This window comes from Sparus aurata, chromosome 16 (assembly GCF_900880675.1).
Source record: "Sparus aurata chromosome 16, fSpaAur1.1, whole genome shotgun sequence".
In the NCBI taxonomy this organism is placed as follows: Eukaryota; Metazoa; Chordata; class Actinopteri; order Spariformes; family Sparidae; genus Sparus; species Sparus aurata.
In genome coordinates, this window is record NC_044202.1 from 26,613,474 (window position 1) to 26,635,809 (window position 22,336).

Sequence of the window (22,336 nt, forward strand, 5' to 3'; positions counted from 1 at the left end):
TAATATTATGATCAATATTATATTAAGCCCTTAGTGTTCTCATTTCTGAAAGCTCAACATTGTGCAACTTTTACATATTAACCCTCATCCATTTAAAAAATAAATACACTGAAGCAACAACTCTCTTTTTTCATTTTTGAATGATGTCTATATTGTTTTCACATTTTACTGATCTCAGTTATAGAATGCGCGTGTGTGTTTTATTGAAAGCGAGGCTGAGTGTGCGTAGGCTATAAATGTTAAGTGTTTATTTTTTTTATTACTGTGTCGGGATGAACAAGCAAATGTAGCTACTGTCCCTGTACAATGACAATAAAGACCTTTTTGACAGTGAAAATAGCTCCAGCCTGTAAGATTTGTGTTTGGGCGTACACTGCCCTACAACGGGTGAAACAACTATCAGTTCTTCAGTTTATTCATGGCCACATCAAAGAAATAATTAACTTTACTCATTATCTGTGACAAATAAATACTAGGTTGGCCTAATTAATATTTCATATTGCATTTTATTAAGATGTGGAAGCAGCAGTCGGACATGGCAGCAAGTTAGAGCCAAATACAAAAACATCATTCAAAGTGGTATGTAGCCAAGCTGCCCCATCATTTTGTCAGTGTGTGTTCTTGCTCAGATTTTCTGCATCACCAACTGAATGTCAGTAGGTTCCCGTGGCAACAAAACGAAGGGCTACACAAACAGTTTGCCCGACAGTGAGCGCACAGCTTCTCTGAGTGGCATTCCTGACACTCGGCTCAATAAGTGAGCAAATGTACCGTATTGGGTGACGCCATCTCCGAATGAGTTACACAGTGAAACAGCGGCGCCTTTATAGCCAATTTTAAGCTGAAACTCTGAACATAACCTGGTCGGGACCAGGTTATGAGCTAAGCATAAGTTACCATCGTGATCTAGCTGGGTTAAAAGAGAGCCACCTTTGTAGTACAGGGAAGCCTGGCTTTAGACTCAACATACCTCGCTAACCCACTAAACTGGCTTCGCAGTACACCCCTCTGGCCAGTTGCGTGTGCTGCTGAATGTGTGGAGAGGTAATGAGGTACAGCCTCTGTTACGATGACTGCACTGCTCACAGGGCTGCTCTGTTGCTCCTGCTCCTTTAAGGGGAGCCGGAAGTGCTTGTTGAACCGGACGTACAGGCTTCTCAATGTGACTTACCTCCAGTCCGCTTACGTTGTTGTTCTCTAATACTGTCTTGTGGTTGTGCCTTAAGTGAGCAAAATGTTTCTTACCACCGCTAATTGTAAGTATATTGATTACTGTGTGGTTATTGAAAGAGTCGGCTACGTGCACGTGCAGGGCTGTCTCAGACGTAGCAGGTCGCTAGCTTTATGTTAGCACGTTAACGTTACAGTGTCGATCACTTAGCATCTCAACGCAATATGTTGCGTTTAGCTTTTATTGTTGTGTATTTAGCGGTCAGATTTAACTAGTGCTAACCAACTGTTAGCCTGTTCGGATAAACCTTTTGTTTTGTCACGTAAATACACTCACACATGTTAAAGTCTACATTGCTAAGCATGCATCCTTTGCTCTTTTTCGTTTCCCCAGTGGCCAAGGCAAAATCAAAGTAAGTGGAAGTTACTTGAGCGCTAAAAATGGAAAGGTGTATCTCCAGCAACACATAATACCAAACGCAATGAACAGGCAGAAATGCAGTCACTGTGGTGTTCACTTTCTGCCTGACTTGTTTCCCATCAGGACCGTCCTGGTGCAGATGGTGAGCGCTGCAGGGACAGGCTACTTCTTCAACACAAAGAGGAACCGTCTCATAGACAAACTGGTGCTGCGCAAACATGATCCGTTTGGTAAGATACTCACCTGCTGATGACACACCCACACATGCACAGTGCATCGAGCCAGTTATTCTCTAAGTGGCATTCCAAGAACCCCCAGAGGTCCTTGAAGGTGTTTGAGGTTGTCCCCCCCTGAATAAAAGGGGAATAATTTAATCTCACTGTAATTCCATGTGTAAGTCCCACTATGACATAATGCATGACACTCTTTATATGATCAAACATCTTGTAGCTGAATTTTTTTCATCACCAAGTATCTGTGATTGGAGGGTGGTTTAAATAGGTGTGAAAGGGTGGAAAACCACCATTTTATCTATACGGGGGGACGACGACGTGTTTGTGATAACTGTACCAGGATGATGATGTTTAAGGATCCGTGTATATACCTTCACTGTAGCAGGAAGCTGTTTCAGTCCCGATAATTTAAATCAAATAAAACATTGTGACAAAAAAAACCCACGAAGATGGCAAGAAACCTTCAAGGCGGACGTATTTCTGGTTTTATACTGGAAGCCATTAGATTAAATAGTAGTATTATTAGTAATATTGTATCAGAAAACACATTCAAGCATTCACACCATTATGTCTATTCATTTGTGGTATGTTGTGGAAACCACTAAAGTAGACAACTACGTGCGATAATCTTTATGATGTATAACTTAAAACTAATCACACATCATTTCATAAGTGACCCCCATGGACCATGAATCTGGTACAGCCAGGTTATAATGGTATTTGAACATACAGTATAAAACAATGAAGTGTGTGTGTGTGTGTGTGTGTGTATATATGTATTTTGTTCTAATTTCACAAGATTCCAGGTGAAATATCATAATGCACTGTATTTGTGACAGTTTCTAATAACTTACCAGAAATGCTCACAGGGGCTTTATGTGTATCTGTGTGATAAATGTATTACCTGCCATGTGATGTGAACATGGGGAGTTATTTAGAGAATTGTTGACACCAATTCCAGTAAATTAGTCTTGCAAAAAGGGACTGTCTACATCATATCAGCTACAAGCTCAAGCTCTTCTTGTGCCACCCATTCTCCTTTACATTGTTTGTTAAAAAAAACAAACATACTTTTTATTTCCTCCAGACACTGACTTGACTTTAATATCTGCCTTCTGTCTTTGCAGTGAACAAGCACGTCCTATTCTTTGAGAAGAGGAAGATCAGATCGATTTAAGAATGCACCAAAATATATGGACATAACATAAACCTGCTGGGGTTAAACAGACTATTTTTATTGCCATGGATTGTACAAGGTGTTTCATCAGTCAACACCGTCAGAGGATTTCGTTTTTGAGCTGTCAGAAGGCCTCTACTTGTTCCAATGCACCAGTTCCACATGATGCAAACCTCGACCAAGCTTCAAGAAATTATTAGCACCATTTAAAGCAAACTACTACTCATGTGTTTGCATGTATTTTATTGGGGCCACCACAACTGTGGTCATGTAAGTCACGGAATAACATGTTATGGTGCTATTAAAGAGTTCAATCCAGGGTCAGTGATTAAGGTTCAGTGCAACTTTATATTTAAATTGGGTACCTGCATCTAAACCAGTTGTGAAACATGATCTATTTGTGGAAATTAAATAAATTATGTGCTGTACAAGCTCAGTGTTAAGATCAATTATTAAAGAAATCATTAACAATCCTGACTCATTTCACGAGCTGTATTCACAGGTCAGCTAGACCTCTGCTCTCAGAACAGTTCAGCTGGTAGCTCCTTCCTGAAGGGGTACGACGTCTGTGTGCCATCAGCCTGTACACTCACTCCTGCCACCTGATTGGCTCTGCGGGCCATCTCCTCCAGAGGCATTGTGGGATAATGAGCCATGTAAAATGCCAGTGCTCCAATGAAGCTGTCTCCGGCACCCTGGGAAGGAACAAAATTAAAACAATGCTTTATTAAATTTCACCTGTGGTTCAAACGGGTCCACTGAGGAATTGAACAGCCAAGGGCCCACTCAGCAGAATCATAAAGTTAAGTGTAGGAACAATAAGACAAATTTCAATAAAACAAGTGTTGAATCCATGTACAAACAGTACTTGATCTGAGTCATTGTTTCAAATGTTTGATTCTGCATTTTGAAGAGTAGAGGAACATTCACAGTATGACAGTACGGGAGCTTGATTCAATAAAGTGCCAACAGTAGAGGGTGCTGTCGCATTTGTCAGCTGTCTCTCAAGTCTGGTGTTGCTGCCTGTACTGAACTACTCTCAAATAGATACTGAAGATGTTACCTTGTGTGCAAGTCTGTCTCAGTGAGCTCATTCAGATAAACATCAGTATTACGGGCAATAATTATGGTCAAACATACCTTTTCGTTACATCCACAGTGATAAATTGGATTGACAGACTCATAAAATATCTTAAATGAAAGATTATTACATAGCATTAGGGCTGCACAATGTAGAAAAAAAACCTTTTGCAATTATGTTTGGCAGACAATACAGAAATATGATTTAAGAACAGTGGGACTGATCATTCTGCATGACTGAAAAAAAGTAAATCATGATGTTGTGACATTTGTTGAGGTCTATGCCGAACAAGATTTGTAGGCCAGCACATCTCACATTTTACCTTTATCAAAAAACATAACTACTTAGGACATAATTTGAATTTTTTTCCCTGAACAACATTCTAATCAAAGATCTAATCTTTCAAAGTCAGCTGAATAACACATGGCTGCACCGTAACTGCCAACAGTTCTGGTTTTGGCTATCTTTAAAACAGATAAATCATCCATTTTTCCTCCTCATCTATTGATAGAGATGGAATGTGCTGTCTACGCCCTGGAGGGGGTTGGCTGGAATGGGCTGTTGGGGGGTGGAAGGCCTTTCTGATGGGAAATGGCACAATGGTATGTGGCGACACGCTCATGTTTAACCACAAATGGCCCCCCGACGCTGGTTCTCACAGGCGCGCTCCATTACTCATCACTGTGGCTCTTAAAAGAGTTCATTGCACTCCTTCTCCTCTGTGCACCTCTGTAAACCCCCCTCCCCTCCCAACAACCCACACCCTCTAACCTCAAAGTAACCCTTATGTGCTGGTTGTGCTGGGATGATTCAGTGACTTGGGGTGAAAAAAAATACCCTAACCCTGTTCCCAGCTGGGCAGAGAAGGCTGTGCCCTGTGACTGACAGCACACCAGGAACAGAGAAGGCTATAGTGGCCGGGGCAGCTGGAGGGCACAGCCCAGACAACATGGATTTTGTCACAAAGCACCTAAAGCATTCTTTGATGAGCCGAATGATAGATTCAAGCAATGTAGGCAGAAAAAATAGGTTCAGATTTGACATTTGAAAGGTCATTATTGCACCCTACCCCTACCCCCACCCCACCCCGGTGCATGCCACTGGTGTGACTCCTGGACCGGAGAGATGCTGGAAAGTGTGAGATCAGAGCTCAAACATTTCACAGGCCGGGTGGATTTCCATCTTTAAAGCCGTGGCGTGTTTATGTCTCCTGTCTGGTAGCTGGGCTGGGCTACAACACAGCCAGCGTTAGGAAACAAGGCTCTGGTGAAGCAGTCCCACTGGTTTAGCTCTGGCCCGTCTCCCAGCTCACACGCTGTGGTTGAAATGATGGTACCACTCTTGAGTGTGGGTTAACTCTTGGGAACTGATGACCAAATGGAGCCCAGTGCAGTGAGGGGGCAGTTTCAATAACCACATTAACTAATAGAAGACAAAGCATTTTGGTCTTTAGAGTCATGGAGATATAGCATTCTTTTTCGCACAGGCCTTTTCATTTTTCTTTTACGTTTTCAACCAACAGTCAACTAATCCATGACCAAATCCCTGCAAAGAAACACCTTTGTCTGATCAGACTACAATGGGTGAGGCTGAGACAGGTTTCTGAAAGTTAATACTGGTATTAAGGGCTAAACTTGTGGTGACAGTTAAAATCTGACTAATGTCTTCTTAACAACAGAATGAAAATATTAATTATTATTAAATCAGGGTGGGAAAAAAGAGAGTTAGTTTAAATGTCATATTAGAATTTCATACAGGTGACATTTCTTGAATTTTAGGCTATTTAAATAACCTGACTGAATTTGGAAATCACCAATAACAGTGTATTGAATGGGCGATTACTACTACAAACAAACAAAAACATACAAACCTAAAACTAAACAAAGAAAGGCAGTATTTTTGACTGCTTATGTATAATTTTTACTTTGAAACCTAAATTTCCCTCTTTGAAATTCTGAGAATTTTAAAGAGGGGAATTGTGCAATTTCAGGTTCATATTCTGAGATTCAATATTCAAGTGTCCAGCATTCAAAAAATATATACTGACCGTGACTCAATTTAAATGCAATAAATCCAGTGATATTTAAATTTCAACATCAAATATTCTGTATTTGGTAAATTCTATATAATTAAGAATGTATTAAATTCTAAATATGCTTCTTATAATCAACAATCAACTTTTCTATTTCTTTATCTCATATGTATTTTTTGTTTATCCATTTATTCTTTCTTTTTTCTTGTTTATTCCACTTTGTTAAGTGTCCTTGGGTACCCTGAAAGGCACTATATAAATTAAATGCATTATCATTATTATTATTATTATTATGTCCTGTCTTTGCAGTAGGTTTATGTTGTAATCATTCTGTGCTAATTTCCTGCACAAACTAGCTGTGAGAAGAGTCTACATAACCAATTTCAATATTCTAATCCTGATTTAACAATTAATATTTTGCACAATTCATACCCCACAATGCCTTGTTTAAAATCTACAGGATGTATTCAAATCTGCAATGCCTGATTTATGTCTATACAACACATTTCATCTTTTCTGTCTACACAACACTGATCATATTCTAAGTTGATGTTGTGAACTTGTTGGCAAGGCTGCCTATATACTGTGCATAAATAAGATACATACATACATAAATAAATAAATAAATGAATAAATAAATAGCAATATAATGTTTTTTTTTTTAGCTCTGTTCGAGCCTCTAGTAACCGCTGTCTGGAAAGTAGTGCTTATGAAAGCAGTAAGACAGAACGTAAACATGGAAGTTGTGGGTTGTAAACCGACGTAAAGAGTTAAAAGACGCTAAAACACTCCACGTAGCTGATGGGAGCTGCAGAGCTGGCTGCGTGTTTTCTCACTTCAAATCAACCTTTTCTCATTACATGGAACTAAATCTATTGTTAATGTTAAAACTGAAAAAAAAATATATACTGATTATAACAGGGACTCTCACTTTCTATTAAGCCAGACCACATCTAAGTAAACACTAATGAAACAGGACTTCACTGTTCCAATTTACACTTGAGGTCACTTGACTGTACGGGCCACAGTCCAACCTTCCTACCATCTTACTAACAACGTCCCCTTCCGTCAGACTGGCATTGCTACTGGATCTAGTGGATGAAGTTCAACCAGGCTGACAAGCACTACCCCCTTCAGCCCCGCCACCACTGCCCTCAACACAGTTTGGTGAAGGTTAGATCTGGAGGCCTGTCAGTCAAGTGACACAAGTGCTTGCCACGGATGAGCCTTGACGCTCTACTGGTCGGCTCAGTCCGCTGTGTGTTGATCTCTGTGTTGATCCTCTGCCTGTTCTCCTCTGGTGCTCACACTGAAGTTAGAAATTAGGATGGCAGGTATGTCTGTGAGAAGCTTACCACATTAACAAAGTATGGTTTTTAGGAAGTTCTCTTCAGTTTGAGTTTGAGTATTGTGTCACACTCCGGTAGAGCTGCTACAATTAGATGATTGATTGATCAAAAAAAGAAAAAATGTTAGATCGTTTCATTCATTTTTCAAGCAAAAAAAGTCAAGTATTTGGTAGTTGTAGTTTCTTAAATGTAAGGATATGCTGCTTGCTTTTCTTTATAATTCATGACAGTGATTGAAGAGTCCTTGGGTTTCGGACTGGTGGTTGGACAAATCAAGCAACTTGGGGACCTCACTATGGGAACTGTGATGAGCACTATTCAAAATGTTTTGACATATTATAGACTAAATGATTGATCATGAAGATGACTTGAGATGAATTGTTATTTGCAGCCTTACACTGTACCAAAAGCATGTGATCAGAGAACCAGTACACTTTTCCTCTGAAGTGGCTTATTCACGTTTCATTAAACGGAACAGTGACAAACCTGTAGCCACTGAAAGCTCTCTACCTGCAATTGGAAACACTTCTGTATCTGGTAATCTTTCACCGAATAAAATCCTAGGAAGTGCCCTTTTTTTAATGCCTCTGACAGCAGCATGAGTGGTGTGTGTTAAGAATAAATAGTAGAAAAAAAAACGGATTACTTCACACAAGCAGCAGTTGCCGTCATGGCTGTACAGACAAACAAAGGCGTGCATACAGAAACTCAGAAGTCCATCAACGGAAAATCCAAGGACAAAGACAACAGCAGCGCCCACACGTTTTGATTGACAGGTGATCTTTGTAAAGTGCAGTGCAGCATGAGCGCTAAGCACCAAAGACAACAAAAAACAGACAGAACCTATAGAAAATGCAGATCTCATAAAGAGCTTCACACTGCACATCATTCATGTTACAGTCTGCTGCGCACACTGAACCTCCTGAGCCTCCAGAACCTGTGACAGTACTTCTCACGCCGAGGCCTCCTGCGATCTTGACTCCCACCCTGATATGACAGATGGAGCGATGTGCCGTTAACTCCTGAAGCTGTCGGCCTTTGTCAATGAAAGGCACCCCAGGGAGAGCAAGACCAACTGAGGGGCAGCGATGACTCACACCGGCTTCCACGTCCGGAAGCTTCCAGTAAGCCTTGCAAACAGCCTGGGTCGGTTTGTTTGAAGTAACGGGGGAGGAAGGTTCAGAGATCAGAAGCACATTTAATTGGACCAATTAGGCCTCTCACATCTTTGATCCATCCGCACTGCTTTGTCTTAGTGCTCTTTCACTCTTTTGTGTGTAACATTGAGCGACATGACTGCACTGGCAGAGGACCGGCCTAACATCTGGGTTGCTACACAGCAGCTGTGGCATGTGCAGTCCATTAGAACATGGTGATGTGGCAGTTTTTCTCATTGTGTCATGCTGACCCACAGTTTGGAGGGCTGAGGAATGTGCTGCTCAGGAGGCATTCACTTACCTTTAACTTCCAGGAAGGAATCATGCAATTGGTCCTCACGTGTCTCCAGTCATAGGAGAAGACTGGGAATAATTTGACTGTCCAGACCCACCATACAGCTGTAATGTCTGGTTTAGACAGCTCTGTCTACCTTTCGCCCTACACAGTGGACCTCCCTGAGCAATGGAAACCAAGGCCACCCAAGTCCTGTTGGGGCTAGAAGGCACTGAGTGTGTGTGTGTGTGTGTGTGTGTGCGTGTGTTTGTTTGTGTGTGCTACAGCCTCATCTTACTGTCCACACATACAGTCAATGCTCTGATCTCAGTGAGGGAAGCCTGTACTCAATTTAAGACAAAAGAGAGCCAAATGAGTGGATTTGCTTTGTCATCGAGATTCCCGACCCTGACTCAGCTAGCGCCAACAGAAAGCTAAACGCTGTTGCAGCCAGATCATTAACCAGGTTTGATCAAGACAAACACTCTTCTGGGACAAGTTGCAACAAAGTGATGAAATGCAACCAAATAAGAATGGTGGAAGATAGTTGTCGGTCGCACCACCCGTGGCGTACAACTGAACTCTGAGCATGTCAACGGCAGGATTGAAAATAGTGAGAAACCGCAAGTGACTCACTGTGTTGATATCGAAGAATCGCAGTCGAGAATGCAGCTTCGTTTAGCGGTCCAATCATAGCTAAGAAGAAATCCTGCCGTTGACGAGCTCAGAGCCAGTCTTTCAAAAACATTTCTGTCACTACTGCTAAAGATATAAAAAACACACACACAATAATCAAAGCTGTAAAAACACGAGGTAATCATAACCAAAGAGGTTACCAGAAAAGGCTCAGAGAAGTGAATAATGATCTTGATAACAACCTGTTGTTTTTTTCCTCTAGCCAGCGAGAAAAAAAAAAAGAAAGAAAGGCCTTACTGGAAGAGGGATTATGATGTCCAAAAGAGTTAAACACCCCAGAATTTATGGGCCTATCAAAGAGCAGAAAAGGTGGGGGCAGGGTGAGAGAGTGTGTGTCTGTGTGCAGGGGGGGACATGCAGCAGGCCCGACCACAGCTTTCTGCTGACTGATGCAGGCCCAAGAGGTGAGTCATGGGAGATGACGGGGGGAGAATAGGGGTGCTGGGTAAGTTCTCCTGAGGGCTGTAGCTGGTGAATAAGGTAAGTTATTCATGTATGCTTGAAAATAAGTGGGCATGGAGGAGGCCGCACAGCGTTCAAGAGAGCGAGACCTTTGTTCTTGAAGTGAAAAAGTGACAAAAGCTGCTGTTCAGTTCAGCTGCAGGTCTTTTCAAGTGTGTCTGAAAACACACCATGTCCCTGCTGCTCCTGTCTCTCTGCCTCACACACTCAACACTCACGTTTTATTGCCTTTCTTCTGAGCTTTTTCCTCAGTTTCACAATATCTGATGTGGGTTTCATGTAAAACTATGACTACATCACTTACTGTGCTTCATGATGAACATAATTTGGAAATTATAGCATAATGAAAGTACCAAGGGGAACTACTCAGTAGAAGAATCCATTACACAAGCAATTAAAAGGCTTTAATCAAAGTGGGAACGCACAAAGAGATGATTAACACCTCAGTGCGATGACGTATTTGCACAGCAGAAAACATGCCGCACAAACAGCTCAGAGACCGGAAACACAAGCATCTAACCGAGGCTCTTGTGACGACAACAAGCCACAGAGGCCGGTGTGAAATGAGTCAAGCGACACTGGCCTCTTTAAAAGATTAGAATCAGGGAGGGGAAACAGCCGCTGGTCACCACATCCCCACTGATCTTAAAGTGTTCCACTTGAGCAACAGGCAGATCTGTGCTCCACCGGAGCTCAGAGCAGCAGGAGTTCACTAGACTGTGATGAATGGGCGAGTGAGAAGTTACGTGTGACGATGATTTGTTATGGAACAGAGGATTTCCTGTGAGAAATATCTGTTCCTTGGTTATTACTGTAAAGAACAGTTTTATAAGAAATTCCTGTCAGTGTCTATGCTGTGTGGAGTGGGCTGGTTTAGCTTTCCATTTAAAATATTTTTCCTTTTCACTAATATGAAGTGTGCTGTCACCTTCTTCTCAGTCTCAGTGATTTCTGGTTTCAAGACATACCATGGTGTGTGTGAATACATATATATATATATATATATATATATATATATATATATATGTGTATATATATATAGATATATATATGTGTATATATATATATATATATATATATATGTATATATGTATATATATATATATATATATATATATATATATATATATATATATATATATATATATATATGTATTAGGGCTGTCAAAGTTAATGCGTTACTAACGAGTTAACGCAACATTCTCTTAAAGGAGAACTTCGGTCGATTTAAACATGCAGCTTCATTGCTCAAGCTACCCTTGAATTGCCAGTACCGAAAACGCGAACACATTTGGTCCAACCATTACAGAGCTCCGTGAACAGAGACTTAGCATTGAATGCTAACTGCATGGGGTCAGAACTTCACGCTGTGTTTTAAGCATCTTAACATGCTCCACATCTCACACCAGAAGTTATGCAACATCATCAGACACCTTAGCACACAGCACTGTAGCGTGTATGACTCAAACTGAATAAAAAAGTAGTTAAAACAGTGTGTTTGTGCAAGCAGCTACTTACCTGTTTGTTGACATCCGTGTGTTCCGGTAGCTAGACCAAACTAGTCAATCCGTCAGCGTGCACTTACTCCCTCAATGGCGGAGACGGAAACGTATTCCAGCATTTTCGTGTTTCTGTTCATAATGTACATGTCCATGTTACAGCCTGTCATGAGCCATGAGCCTTACAATAGCCTGTTAAGCCTGTTAAGTGCACACTCGATGGATATGCTAGTTTGGTCTAGCTACCGGAGCACACAGATGTCAACAAACAGGTAAGTAGCTGCTTGCACAAACACATTGTTTTAACTACTTTTTTATTCATTTTGAGTCATACACGCTACAGTGCTGTGTGCTAAGGTGTCTGCTGATGTTGCATAACTTTTGGTGTGAGATGTGGAGCATGTTAAGATGCTTAAAACACAGCGTGAAGTTCTGACCCCATGCTGTTAGCGTTCAATGCTACATCTCCGTTCACGGAGCTCTGTAATGGCTGGACCAAATTTGTTCGCGTCTTCGGTACTGGCAAGTCAAGGGTAGCTTGAGCAATGAAGCTGCATGTTTAAATTGACCGAAGTTCTCCTTTAACGTTGTTTTTTTTTAAACGCGCATTGTATGATTTACAGACGTCTGTAGTCTTGATCCAGATGGTGGCAGAGGAATAAGAAAGGGAATCAGAAGAAGAAGAAGCAGGGTTGGCAGTTCGGGAATAACACGGTGGACTGAAAAGCGAAAGCGAAAGGAAATGGAGAAAGGACTTATGAACGGCAAATTCACTTTCAAAACACTGCCAGATGGTTCGGTCGATAGGACAAAAGTTATCTGCACCTACTGTCGACATGAAGTGAGTTACCATTGAAGTACATCGAGTCTCAAATATCATTTGCAAGCCAACGCAAGCTCATCCCTACATGAGACCAAAGTCACCATGCCAACAACAGATAAGCTGAAGAGGTTGGTGACAGTCCTGGAGAGAGAGAGGGTGACTGTGTGTGTGTGACAGAGAGAGAGAGAGTGTGTGTGTGTGTGTGTGAGAGAGACAGACGGACAGAATCAGGTTCCTAACTGAAGTACTTTTTCACTTGTATTACAGGTACATAAGTGAACTTCTGCGAGGAGAGAAGTTTCTTAAAAGTATTAAGAACATGAAAAAAATACATTAATATATTTAGAACAGAACAAAATGTGCCAAAAAATTGCGATTAATTTGCGATTAATCACAAGTTAACTATGGACAAAATGCGATTAATCGCGATTAAAAAAATGAATCGTTTGACAGCCCTAATATATATATATATACACTACTCACAATAAGTTAGGGATATTGTGAGAGACTCAGTGGATTTCATACATACATTGTTTGTTTCACTTCAGAGAGTTTTGGGATAGGGAGGCAATTGTATTGGGGTGATAGACCCACCTCATTTTGTGTTTTCCACTTAATGGTCTCACTGTGTACAGTGTGCCTTACATATTGGGGCCAATACCAAAAAACCAAAAGACAACCCTTTTCAATGTGGCACCAATTTCAACATTCTGTGAGTATAAAAAGCTGGTATTGTCAATAAGTCATTCCAAGTTCATCATTCAAACAGCCATGAACACACGACGTCACTTAACGGACGAGCAGCGCCACCTGGCCATAGCGCGCCTTTGGGTCGGTGGCAGGCAGTCAGATGTTGCTCGTGAACTTGGTGTGTCTCAAAGTGTCATCAGCAGACTTGCATCAAGACACAGAACTACTGGCAGAGTTCGTGACAGACCCAGGAGTGGAGCCCCACGAGTGACAGACCGCAACGATGACCAGTACCTAAGGACCTATGCACTCAGACATCGTTATGCAACTGCCACACAGCTGCAGGCCCAGTTACGAGATGTGAGGGGTACTAGGGTTTCCAGACAAACCATTCGAAACCGACTCCACCGCTTTGGCTTGAATGCCAGACGACTCTGACACCAAGACACCGCCGTAAACGTTTGCAGTCGCACAAGACCATGTGACCTGGACAATGCAGCAGTGGTCTACCGTCCTGTTCACTGATGAGTGTCGGGTCACCTTGCACAGAAATGATGGTCGTCAGCGTTGCTGGAGAAGGCGAGGTGAGCGATACGCCGAGGTCAACATGGTCCCCAGGGTTCCCTTTGGTGGAGGAGGTGCTTATTTGGTTGGAGATTTGGTTATTGTAGATGGCTCAGTCACTGCACGTTCTTACCTCAGAGACATCATAGAGCCCATCATCATCCCCCAATTCCGCCAGCACACCCCCAACTTTCTGTTCATGGATGATAATGCTCCACCACATCGTGCCAGCTCGACTTCAGGAAGTCAGAGTGCCTCATATGGTATGGCCAGCAATGTCCCCTGACCTGAACCCCATAGAGCACGTCAGGGACCAGCTGAAGCAGAGACTGGATGATCGTACCCCACCCCCACGTGACCTGGCAGAACTGCGTGTAGCACTTGTGGAGGAGTGGAACGCATTGCCTCAGAACAACATCATGAGGCTAGTGAGGAGCATGAGACGTCGCTGTCAAGCTGTCATTGCGGCAAATGGTGGAAACACCCGCTACTGACATTGTCAATTTTTGTTATTTGGGGCTATCCTTGTTATTGTCTAAATTTTTGGGGTAATAAATATTAAACTAATGAAAATGGTGTTTCTTCTCATTCATTATTAGTAATATCAAAGGGAACTTTTACTTATTTCATTAAAATATTTCATTGAAATATTTCAATATTTCAATATTTCAAGTTTCACATCTATCTTTCACAAAAACATTTTGTGAAACTGTAATAAAGCATTACTTCAACCAACAAACAACCCTTCCATGAATTTCCTTCGCACCTCAAAATTCTAGTATATTTTTAGAAATATATACAATATTCAAAATATCATAAACACACATACACATACATTATCCTTTTTTAAGCTTCTGTGGAAATAGAATTTAAATAACTTAAAATAATCATGAAATAAACAGCCGTTCATGCTGTTTTTATTTTTTGCAATATAAAAGTAAACAGCAGGCAGAATGACACTGTGCAGGAAGATAATCCATTTAGAAATCTTGGGATTGTAGTACCATTTTGCCTCTTATCAATGCAATACAATAGGTGCTTGCTTTTGGCCAGAGCCCCCCCATTAATTTTCAGTTTTGGCCCTCCAAGGTAAAAAGCAGGCTTGATGAGTAATGGAATACATGTAACGGGATTATATAATCAGGATATTTAAGTATTGGACAAATTAAAAATTTTACCTGATGGATTAGCAAAGTCCTTACCTCATCCTGAGGTGAACATGAATGTCTGGACAAAAAATCATGGCAATCCATCTCATAAACCAGAGAAAAGGAATCACAATTGACTAAAAGACACAAATGTCAAACTTAAAGGGATATTCCGGTGTAAATTTAATCCATGGTCTAACACACCGTGAAACTGTGTTAGACTCCCTCTCAAGAGATAAAGTTTGCAGAGCGCTAGCTAACGTGGTTTTAGCATCCTCAGAAACGACCGCATGACAACAATACATTGCAGTAAAAAGCCACAAATAATGCTCAGAACAGCACCAAACTTCATTAGAAATAGGATCCCAGCACATATTTCGAGGCATCAAATATTTGATATCATTGCTGGATTTGTCGGAATAGATAAACAAATCTCACCACCCGAGAAGCCTTCCTTGTTGTGGGGAAGCCCTGTGAGTCGATTACCGAGTGCAGTAGAGTTCCGCAGCTCAATGATGATCATTACTGCGGGACTCTACTGCTCGGCAGAGGATCTACTCTTTGAAAACGGTTTATCCCAGAGGATAAATCCTACTGACACTGACAGTCCCCTGACTTTTCTTGTAGAGCCACCTTATATATTATATATATATATGTTCCGTTACGTTAGCTAGCAGTCTGCAAACTTTGTCTCTCGAGAGGGAGTCTAACACAGTTTCACGGTGTGTTAGACCATGGATTAAACTTACACCGGAATATCCCTTTAAGGTGGCGCTACAAGAAAAGTCAGGGGACTGTCAGTGTCAGTAGGATTTATCCTCTGGGAAACATGAATTTCTGTACATAACTTACAGTAGTTTTGGCTTTTGGATGTTGGTGGTTACAAACACGTAATAGACAGGATCTGGGAGATTGTGATGTTTTGTCCATTTTGTGGAAATACAAACACAAAATACACAACTGTATCACGCTTACTGTGGTGTCCACTGCTGTCACCGCAGGAGTTGGAACATGTTTTGAGATAGACTGCGGTGCCTCAAGCACCACACAGCCTAGGGGTCCCAGAGTGATGATGAGTGACCCACAGCCTCGCTTCAGCAGCTCCTGACCGGCCCTGTGTGCTTCCTCCACATTACCTACTGAGGAACCAGTCAGCAGCTCGGCCTGTGTGGAGACACAGTATCAGAGGAGCAGAGGTAAAACATTCAGCACTGTGTAATCACTGTATAATCACATACATAACACAATCATTTAAACATTCGTATCATTTAGCATCGGATGATACTAGGACACTATTTTTTCTAAACCAGTTTATTTTTCTTTTCTAGGTCAGAGAGCCAAGCTAATCAGAGGTTAGGAATTAAAATTAAAGATGGGGCAAAACCAGCTCCAGTGTGGGATACTGGTAGGATAAATAAGGAACTGCATTATGGAAAATCCCCAAGGCAAAAACCCAAGGACTGTGTGTAACGTGACATGTCAATGCCTCAAGCTTTTGCCTTTTAAAAAGGGTCAAATACAAAGCCTGTTTTGTGTGAACACGTTTCAGTACATCACAACCATTTAATATGGCCCTAATTAGTATTGTTTTACAAAGGTTTTTGCTTACTTGCTATAGTTTACTGTTTCATATTAACAGTTTTGGGATGAGTCAGCTCTTAATTAAACACTGACCGTGGTCAGACAGGCTCATAAAACACATTCAGTCTGTTAAGGATTTGCTGGATCCATCAGCAGTCTGTGGGCCAAGCGTTTTCAAAGAGTAGATCCTCTGATGACGCTGCTTCATCTGGCTCCAAAATGACTAAACAGTGACAGAGCAGGACTCCACAGCTGATGTTTGGGGAACTTCAAGGAGAATTAGAACCACAGCAGCTCTCTACAGAGTGAGTGGCACCCACGATACAGATGAGCCACAACATAATTCTCTGGTGTTTTAAAGGCAGCTGGAGGCTGATCTGCAAGCATATATGAGGCTTTAGAGAGAAATTCATATGACACCAATCCTTATGGGATTAAACACTATCATATTTTGTATCAAAATTATAAATATTTTTTTCACTTTGAATATTTCTATAATTCATGCCAGTTTTTATAGACTGAACAAACCTGTTTGGCCAGCAATCTACCCCATCCACAGCCAAAAAAGCCTTTGGGTCCATTTTCAGAAGCTTCAAGTGTCCTAGACTGACCTGCTAAATTCCTTCCTTTAAGCAAAGAATGCTTTCCTTACAAAAGAGTTCAAAACACTAAATTCCTCAAAATATAGAATAAGAGGAAGAGGAAAAAGAAGGAGAGGAAGAAGAAGAAAAAGAAGAAGAAGATGAAGAACACAGATAGGAACATGAAGAAGAAGAAGAAGAAGAGGAACACGGATAGGAACACGAAGAGGAAGAGGAAGAAGAAGAAGAAGAAGAAGAAGAAGAAGAAAAAGAAGATCATGAAGAAAAAGAAGAAGAAGAAGAACAAGGAGAAGAACACGGAGAAGAACACGAAGAAGAAGAAAAAGAAGTAGAAGAACAAGAACAGGAACAAGAAGAATGTTAATGTTTTGTTTTGTTTTATCTCATTTGTTTTGTTTATCTTGGATATTATTATTTTTTTCCATTCCAATTCAAATGTTTGAAAATTATTACAAACTTAAAGTTAATTGCTCTTTAAAACCATGAACTTGCATTATTATGCTATTACATTATATCAATAGCATAATATGGTGTGAAAAGGAAAATAATATTGTCTGAAGCAATTATTTTTGGGACCAATATATCGTAAAACAAAAGCAGTTTTTGTGACAGGCCTAGCAAGGCCACGTTTCAGTGATAATTACTATGAAATGTGTCGCCAAACATTTCTCTTTTTTTGCGAATGAGCAGCAATGAACAAAATTGCTAAAGCGTTTACCATCACTGCTGTGTATTTTACTGATATAGAAGGAAACAGAAATGTAGCAGCTTTCTTTTTATAAGTGCAAATTTTGGTTTAACGTTCGAGGACACACTTTAAAGCGTTGATTACAAGTTAGTGCTAGACAGCAATGCTGATCAATGATGATCCAACTTACAGTGTGACATGGTGCCCAATTGGTTCAGATGTTTTATTCTTTGTGCTATGTGAGGGTAAAATTTGTAGTATTATTTGTTGTATCCTTTCAGTTTTGCAAATTGAAAAAACAAATGACAGAATACTGAATGCATTATCTTCTTATCTGACTGACAGTTTCTCTTTCCCCTCCTAACCCTTACACACCTCCACATACACATATGTGGAGACATTTCACACACACTCAGTTAGGCATGTTAATGTTTAATCATTAATCGATGAATCAGCATTAAGAATGTAACCAATAAAAATTGTATTCATTGTCAAATACACCAGAAAGTGTCTCGTCACATATATACTTCTAATGTCAGCCATTTAGTAGCCTAAATATATTAAATATAACATATTTTGGTGAATAGTGGCAGACAGGAGCGTTGTAATCAAAATTGATTCATTATTTTGTGTTATTTAGTTCATCATTCAAGTAACTTGTGTTCACTTTATCTGCTCTTTTAACTCCTAATGTAGCTTACTCTCATTTTGCAGCAAAATAAATCATGTCAGCAGTTAAAACAGTTTTCTAACGTATTTCATATATATTAAATGATTAACTCAGAGTCATTTGTTCACGCAGTTGACTTACAATTGAAGAAATTGATTAAAAATCTATTTCTACTCCAGATAATGTATGACATTTTGTGTTTTATTTATTGTTTTTGTTCTTAAACTCTTTGCAAACTTGCATGGAAGTTGACACAAGTGTGCTTGTTATTCATTTGCCATTCCTGTGTACTCTACCACACAAGTATTCAATCACTGTATTTCAATAATTTCTTCAACCTTTATCCTACTTTAACCAAGAGAAAAAAATCCCTCAAAGTGTAAAAAAAACCTGTATAGTGACAAACAGTGTTTGTAACTACAAAAAAGGATCTTAGGGTGGACTTCCACTTTAATTTGCTGTAGTAAATTTCTACAGCACTATATAATTAACTTGCTCTAGAAATAGTAGCAGGATGGAACACATACAGGCATTAAAAAACTCATAATACATTTCTGGTTACTGTATGCTGCTATCATTAGATCCCCTTCAGATCTGTGGATGACAAAAATGTGGATCCATGCTGGCACGTGAGCTCCTCAGGTGGACATCAAAGATAAGTTCCCCTAACTAGAAAGCACTTCAGCGTAGCATGTGGGCTGAGGATCAAAGTGGGCCTGCACTTTGTCATCCTTAAGCCCCCCACCTACCCCCACCCCCTCTATACCCCTCAGCCTGAGCATGGTACAGTGAGACCACACACAAACACACGGCGCACAGTACATGGTCATGGCTTGGCTCACGCTAGCGCGAACAGGGGTCTGAGTATCTGATCCCCCCTCCATGCTTTTGTGATCTGTCAAAGTGAACAATGACCTTGGACAGTTCAAAAATAAACCGCGGAGTGTATCAGTGCTTTTAGAGCCCGCAGCCACCCCGGTGCTGTCGGATGCCAAGAGAGAAAAAGAGCCGTTTTGTTAGTCATCAGCTTCACACCAGGGCAGGGAATCAATCTACCTCCCTCTGTGTACAAGAATATGAGAAAGTTGAATTATGTCTCTCTCGCTGTCTGTTTCCGTGTGTGTGTGTGTGTGTGCGCGCGCGCTTATCACACACACACAGTGTGCACCTATTTTTTAAAGCATATGCAGTATAAAGCTGTTGACATGGTGGGTGTATTTGCAAGAATGTATATGTTTAGGCATATCGCCAGAGGGTGGAGATAATATGCTGTTATTACAGTAATTTAGTGTATCTGTATTTTGCTATTTGGCCTGAGAGTTTTTCACTTTTGCTTTACACAGTGTTCAGATATAAAATGCAAGTGATTTCTCAAAGTATCTCTTCTTATTGACAGGATGTCTAAGTTGTGTTACCATAAATCATTTTATTCTATAGGAGTATGGATAGAGGATTGGTATGATTGGACCCAAGACTTTTATACATCACAATATTTCCTTTGCATATATTTATTGATTATATATTTAGTCCTTTATTGCATTACACCACAAATTATGGTAGTAGGAACGTGTGCGGGGTAATTTGAAATGTGTCATGTTTTGACAAGACCTACACTTAAAAATGTACAACCATTTAAAACCACCTATAACTGCTTAATCATAGTTTTAAATCACCGGATCTAGGGTTCACTTCAAAGTGCAGTCAATAATAGACACCAGCCACCTTAATATATCTGATTTTTTTCATCAAGAATAATTCTTTCTTCACTAAGAAATTAATGAAAATGTCAAAAAACCACTCTATCTTACAATGTTAAAGAAATTGAAAAGTAAAATCCCGGGTCAAAACCTACAATGAATGGGGTCTTTCTTCATCAAACCGACCAACCAATCAACCAGTCAACCAGCCAACAAACATGACACAGGTGAACACCTAATCTACTTAGCGGGGATGAAAAATAACATTTAGTGATATCAACACAGGTATATATACACATGATCAGCCACAACATTACAACCACTTACAGGTGATGTGAATGAGACTGATCATCTTGTTGAACTGCAATGTTCTGCTGGGAAACCTAGGGTCTCGGCATTCAAGTGGAAGCCTCTTGACATGCACCGCACATTGTTGTGGACTAAGTACACGCCCTTACAATGGGGCAGTGATGGCAGTACCCCATCCAACAGGACCATGCACCCTGACACGCCACAACTTCTCAATAACAGCTTGTGGAACACAACAAAGCCTAAAGGTGTTGACCAGGGCCCCTCAAATTCCCCCGATCCAAATGCCATCGAGCATCTGTGGGACTTGCTAGAACTGAAAAAGTCCAATCAATGGAGCCCCATTCACTAACAAACAGAACCCAAAGGATCCACAACAAACATCCCTATGCTTTGATGGCTTAGAACTGTTTTGGTTGCACAAGGGGAACCTGCACAATATTGAGAAGGTGCTTTTAATGTTGTGGCTGATCGATTACAATAAAGTAGCATTCTGAATAAGCTAAGACTTTTTTCTGCCTGCTGTCCTTACATTAGATGATTTGGGGACCACAAAAAACAAAAGAACAATTCAAATATGACACAGATTAAGCAGTCAAGTGAAACACTAAAATATCCCAATATCCCTTACTATTTTTGCATAGTGTAAACTAAATTATTCAGCAGGCCTTTGTGAGAAGTAACATTGATATAACTGTTATAAGCACATTTTAGGTGGCAAAATTACTTTTAAGACTTTCAGTTCCATCTACTTTAATAGCCCATTAATTCATGTTTTGACTACAGCTCTTGTTATTGCTATACAAAAATAATGCAATTATTTGTGCAGCAACATCCGGCTCACTTATGAACATTGTGTCAAACGTTAATGAAAAACTTGCACACACATTGATGATCTTCAAATGTACAACATGTAAAGGGATCTCAACCCGTTTTTCTGTACTTAAATGAAGCAGTGTCTCTCCATTTTTGGGGACAACTCCATTCTTCTCATATGTTGTCCTTTTTTCCCCTTTTGAATTAGATTTAATCTTGAAATGCCTGTTAACCCATTGCCTTATACTTACAGTACATCCTTTTTTTAGATAACTAGTGCAGTGCCTGTAGGAAATATGTATTCCTATAGAAAAGTGGGAGGTTAAGTAGCTTTTTCATGGATGACCAAATGACGCTGTGTTTGAAGGTGAGACATCAGGGATATTTAGGTTTGTTGTGAAATCCGATATTCCAGGGTATAATTGGCTGTTTTTGACTATTTTGATTTTGCCATAATATTTCATCATCTTGGTGTCATTATTTTCAGCACAACCTCACATGTGACTGTACAGTTATTTTTTCATTTTGACAAACTGTATTAACACAATGGACCTTAAATCACAAAAAACATAAAATCCGAGTCGATAAAATTTTGATTTTTTACTGTGAAAACCACAAATATGTTTAACGAACTATTTTTATTACGTATAATGCAAATATATAAATTGCTGTTTGCTAAAAAAAAGTGAAATTTACAAAGTTATACGTAGTGATGTGTTTCCCCCAGCTCCTTCCTGCCTGCTGAACATTCAGCAGTCTCCTCATTGTTTTGCCTCTTTAAACAAAAAAAACGACTCCACTACACACTAAACTAAACACGACATAACCCACTAACAATACACTCCAAACACGCTTAATGTCACAAACTCTCAAAACTCGCTATCTCTGTTGCTGTCACCGTCACTGTCTCTCCGACAACTTCCCCCCGTTCCTAAGCAACCAAATCACGTAGTTTGTCATTTAATTTTGTGATTGGTTGGTGGAGTGCCTTTTTCCACCAATAGGAAAAGGAGTAGCACAAAGCAAACACTTCCTTGCTTCGTGAGGGAAGCCCGTTTTGACCGTTTCTTCCTGCACCAAACGTGCAGCAAACGTGACCGCAATGTTCACGAAAAAACGTGGCGGACATTGGTTTTACTTGGCCTATCAACACGATTTAAAAACTGGTATATAGTTGAAGGCAGCTCCAACACATAG

At 40.4% G+C, this 22,336-nt stretch overlaps 2 protein-coding genes across 4 annotated transcripts in view; one reads left to right on the forward strand and one right to left on the reverse strand.

The window, feature by feature from the left end:
• Positions 1-1,089: 1,089 nt before the first annotated feature.
• mrpl33 (mitochondrial ribosomal protein L33) lies at positions 1,090-3,472 on the forward strand. The gene is made up of 4 exons (XM_030443417.1): positions 1,090-1,256; positions 1,565-1,583; positions 1,715-1,821; positions 2,952-3,472. The coding sequence occupies exons 1-4, from the start codon at positions 1,235-1,237 to the stop codon at positions 2,999-3,001; spliced, it is 198 nt and encodes a 65-aa protein (XP_030299277.1). The 5' UTR covers positions 1,090-1,234; the 3' UTR covers positions 3,002-3,472.
• The window catches only part of rbks (ribokinase), a 72,523-nt gene continuing 53,414 nt past the window's right edge, over positions 3,228-22,336 (reverse strand). For all 3 annotated transcript variants that reach the window (XM_030443416.1, XM_030443415.1, XM_030443413.1), the window contains exons 8-9: positions 15,752-15,940; positions 3,228-3,696 (exon numbers count right to left, since the gene is read on the reverse strand). In XM_030443416.1, coding sequence (XP_030299276.1) covers positions 3,523-3,696; positions 15,752-15,940 — 363 coding nt within the window. In that variant the 3' untranslated portion in view covers positions 3,228-3,522. The remainder of the gene's footprint in view (positions 3,697-15,751; positions 15,941-22,336) is intronic.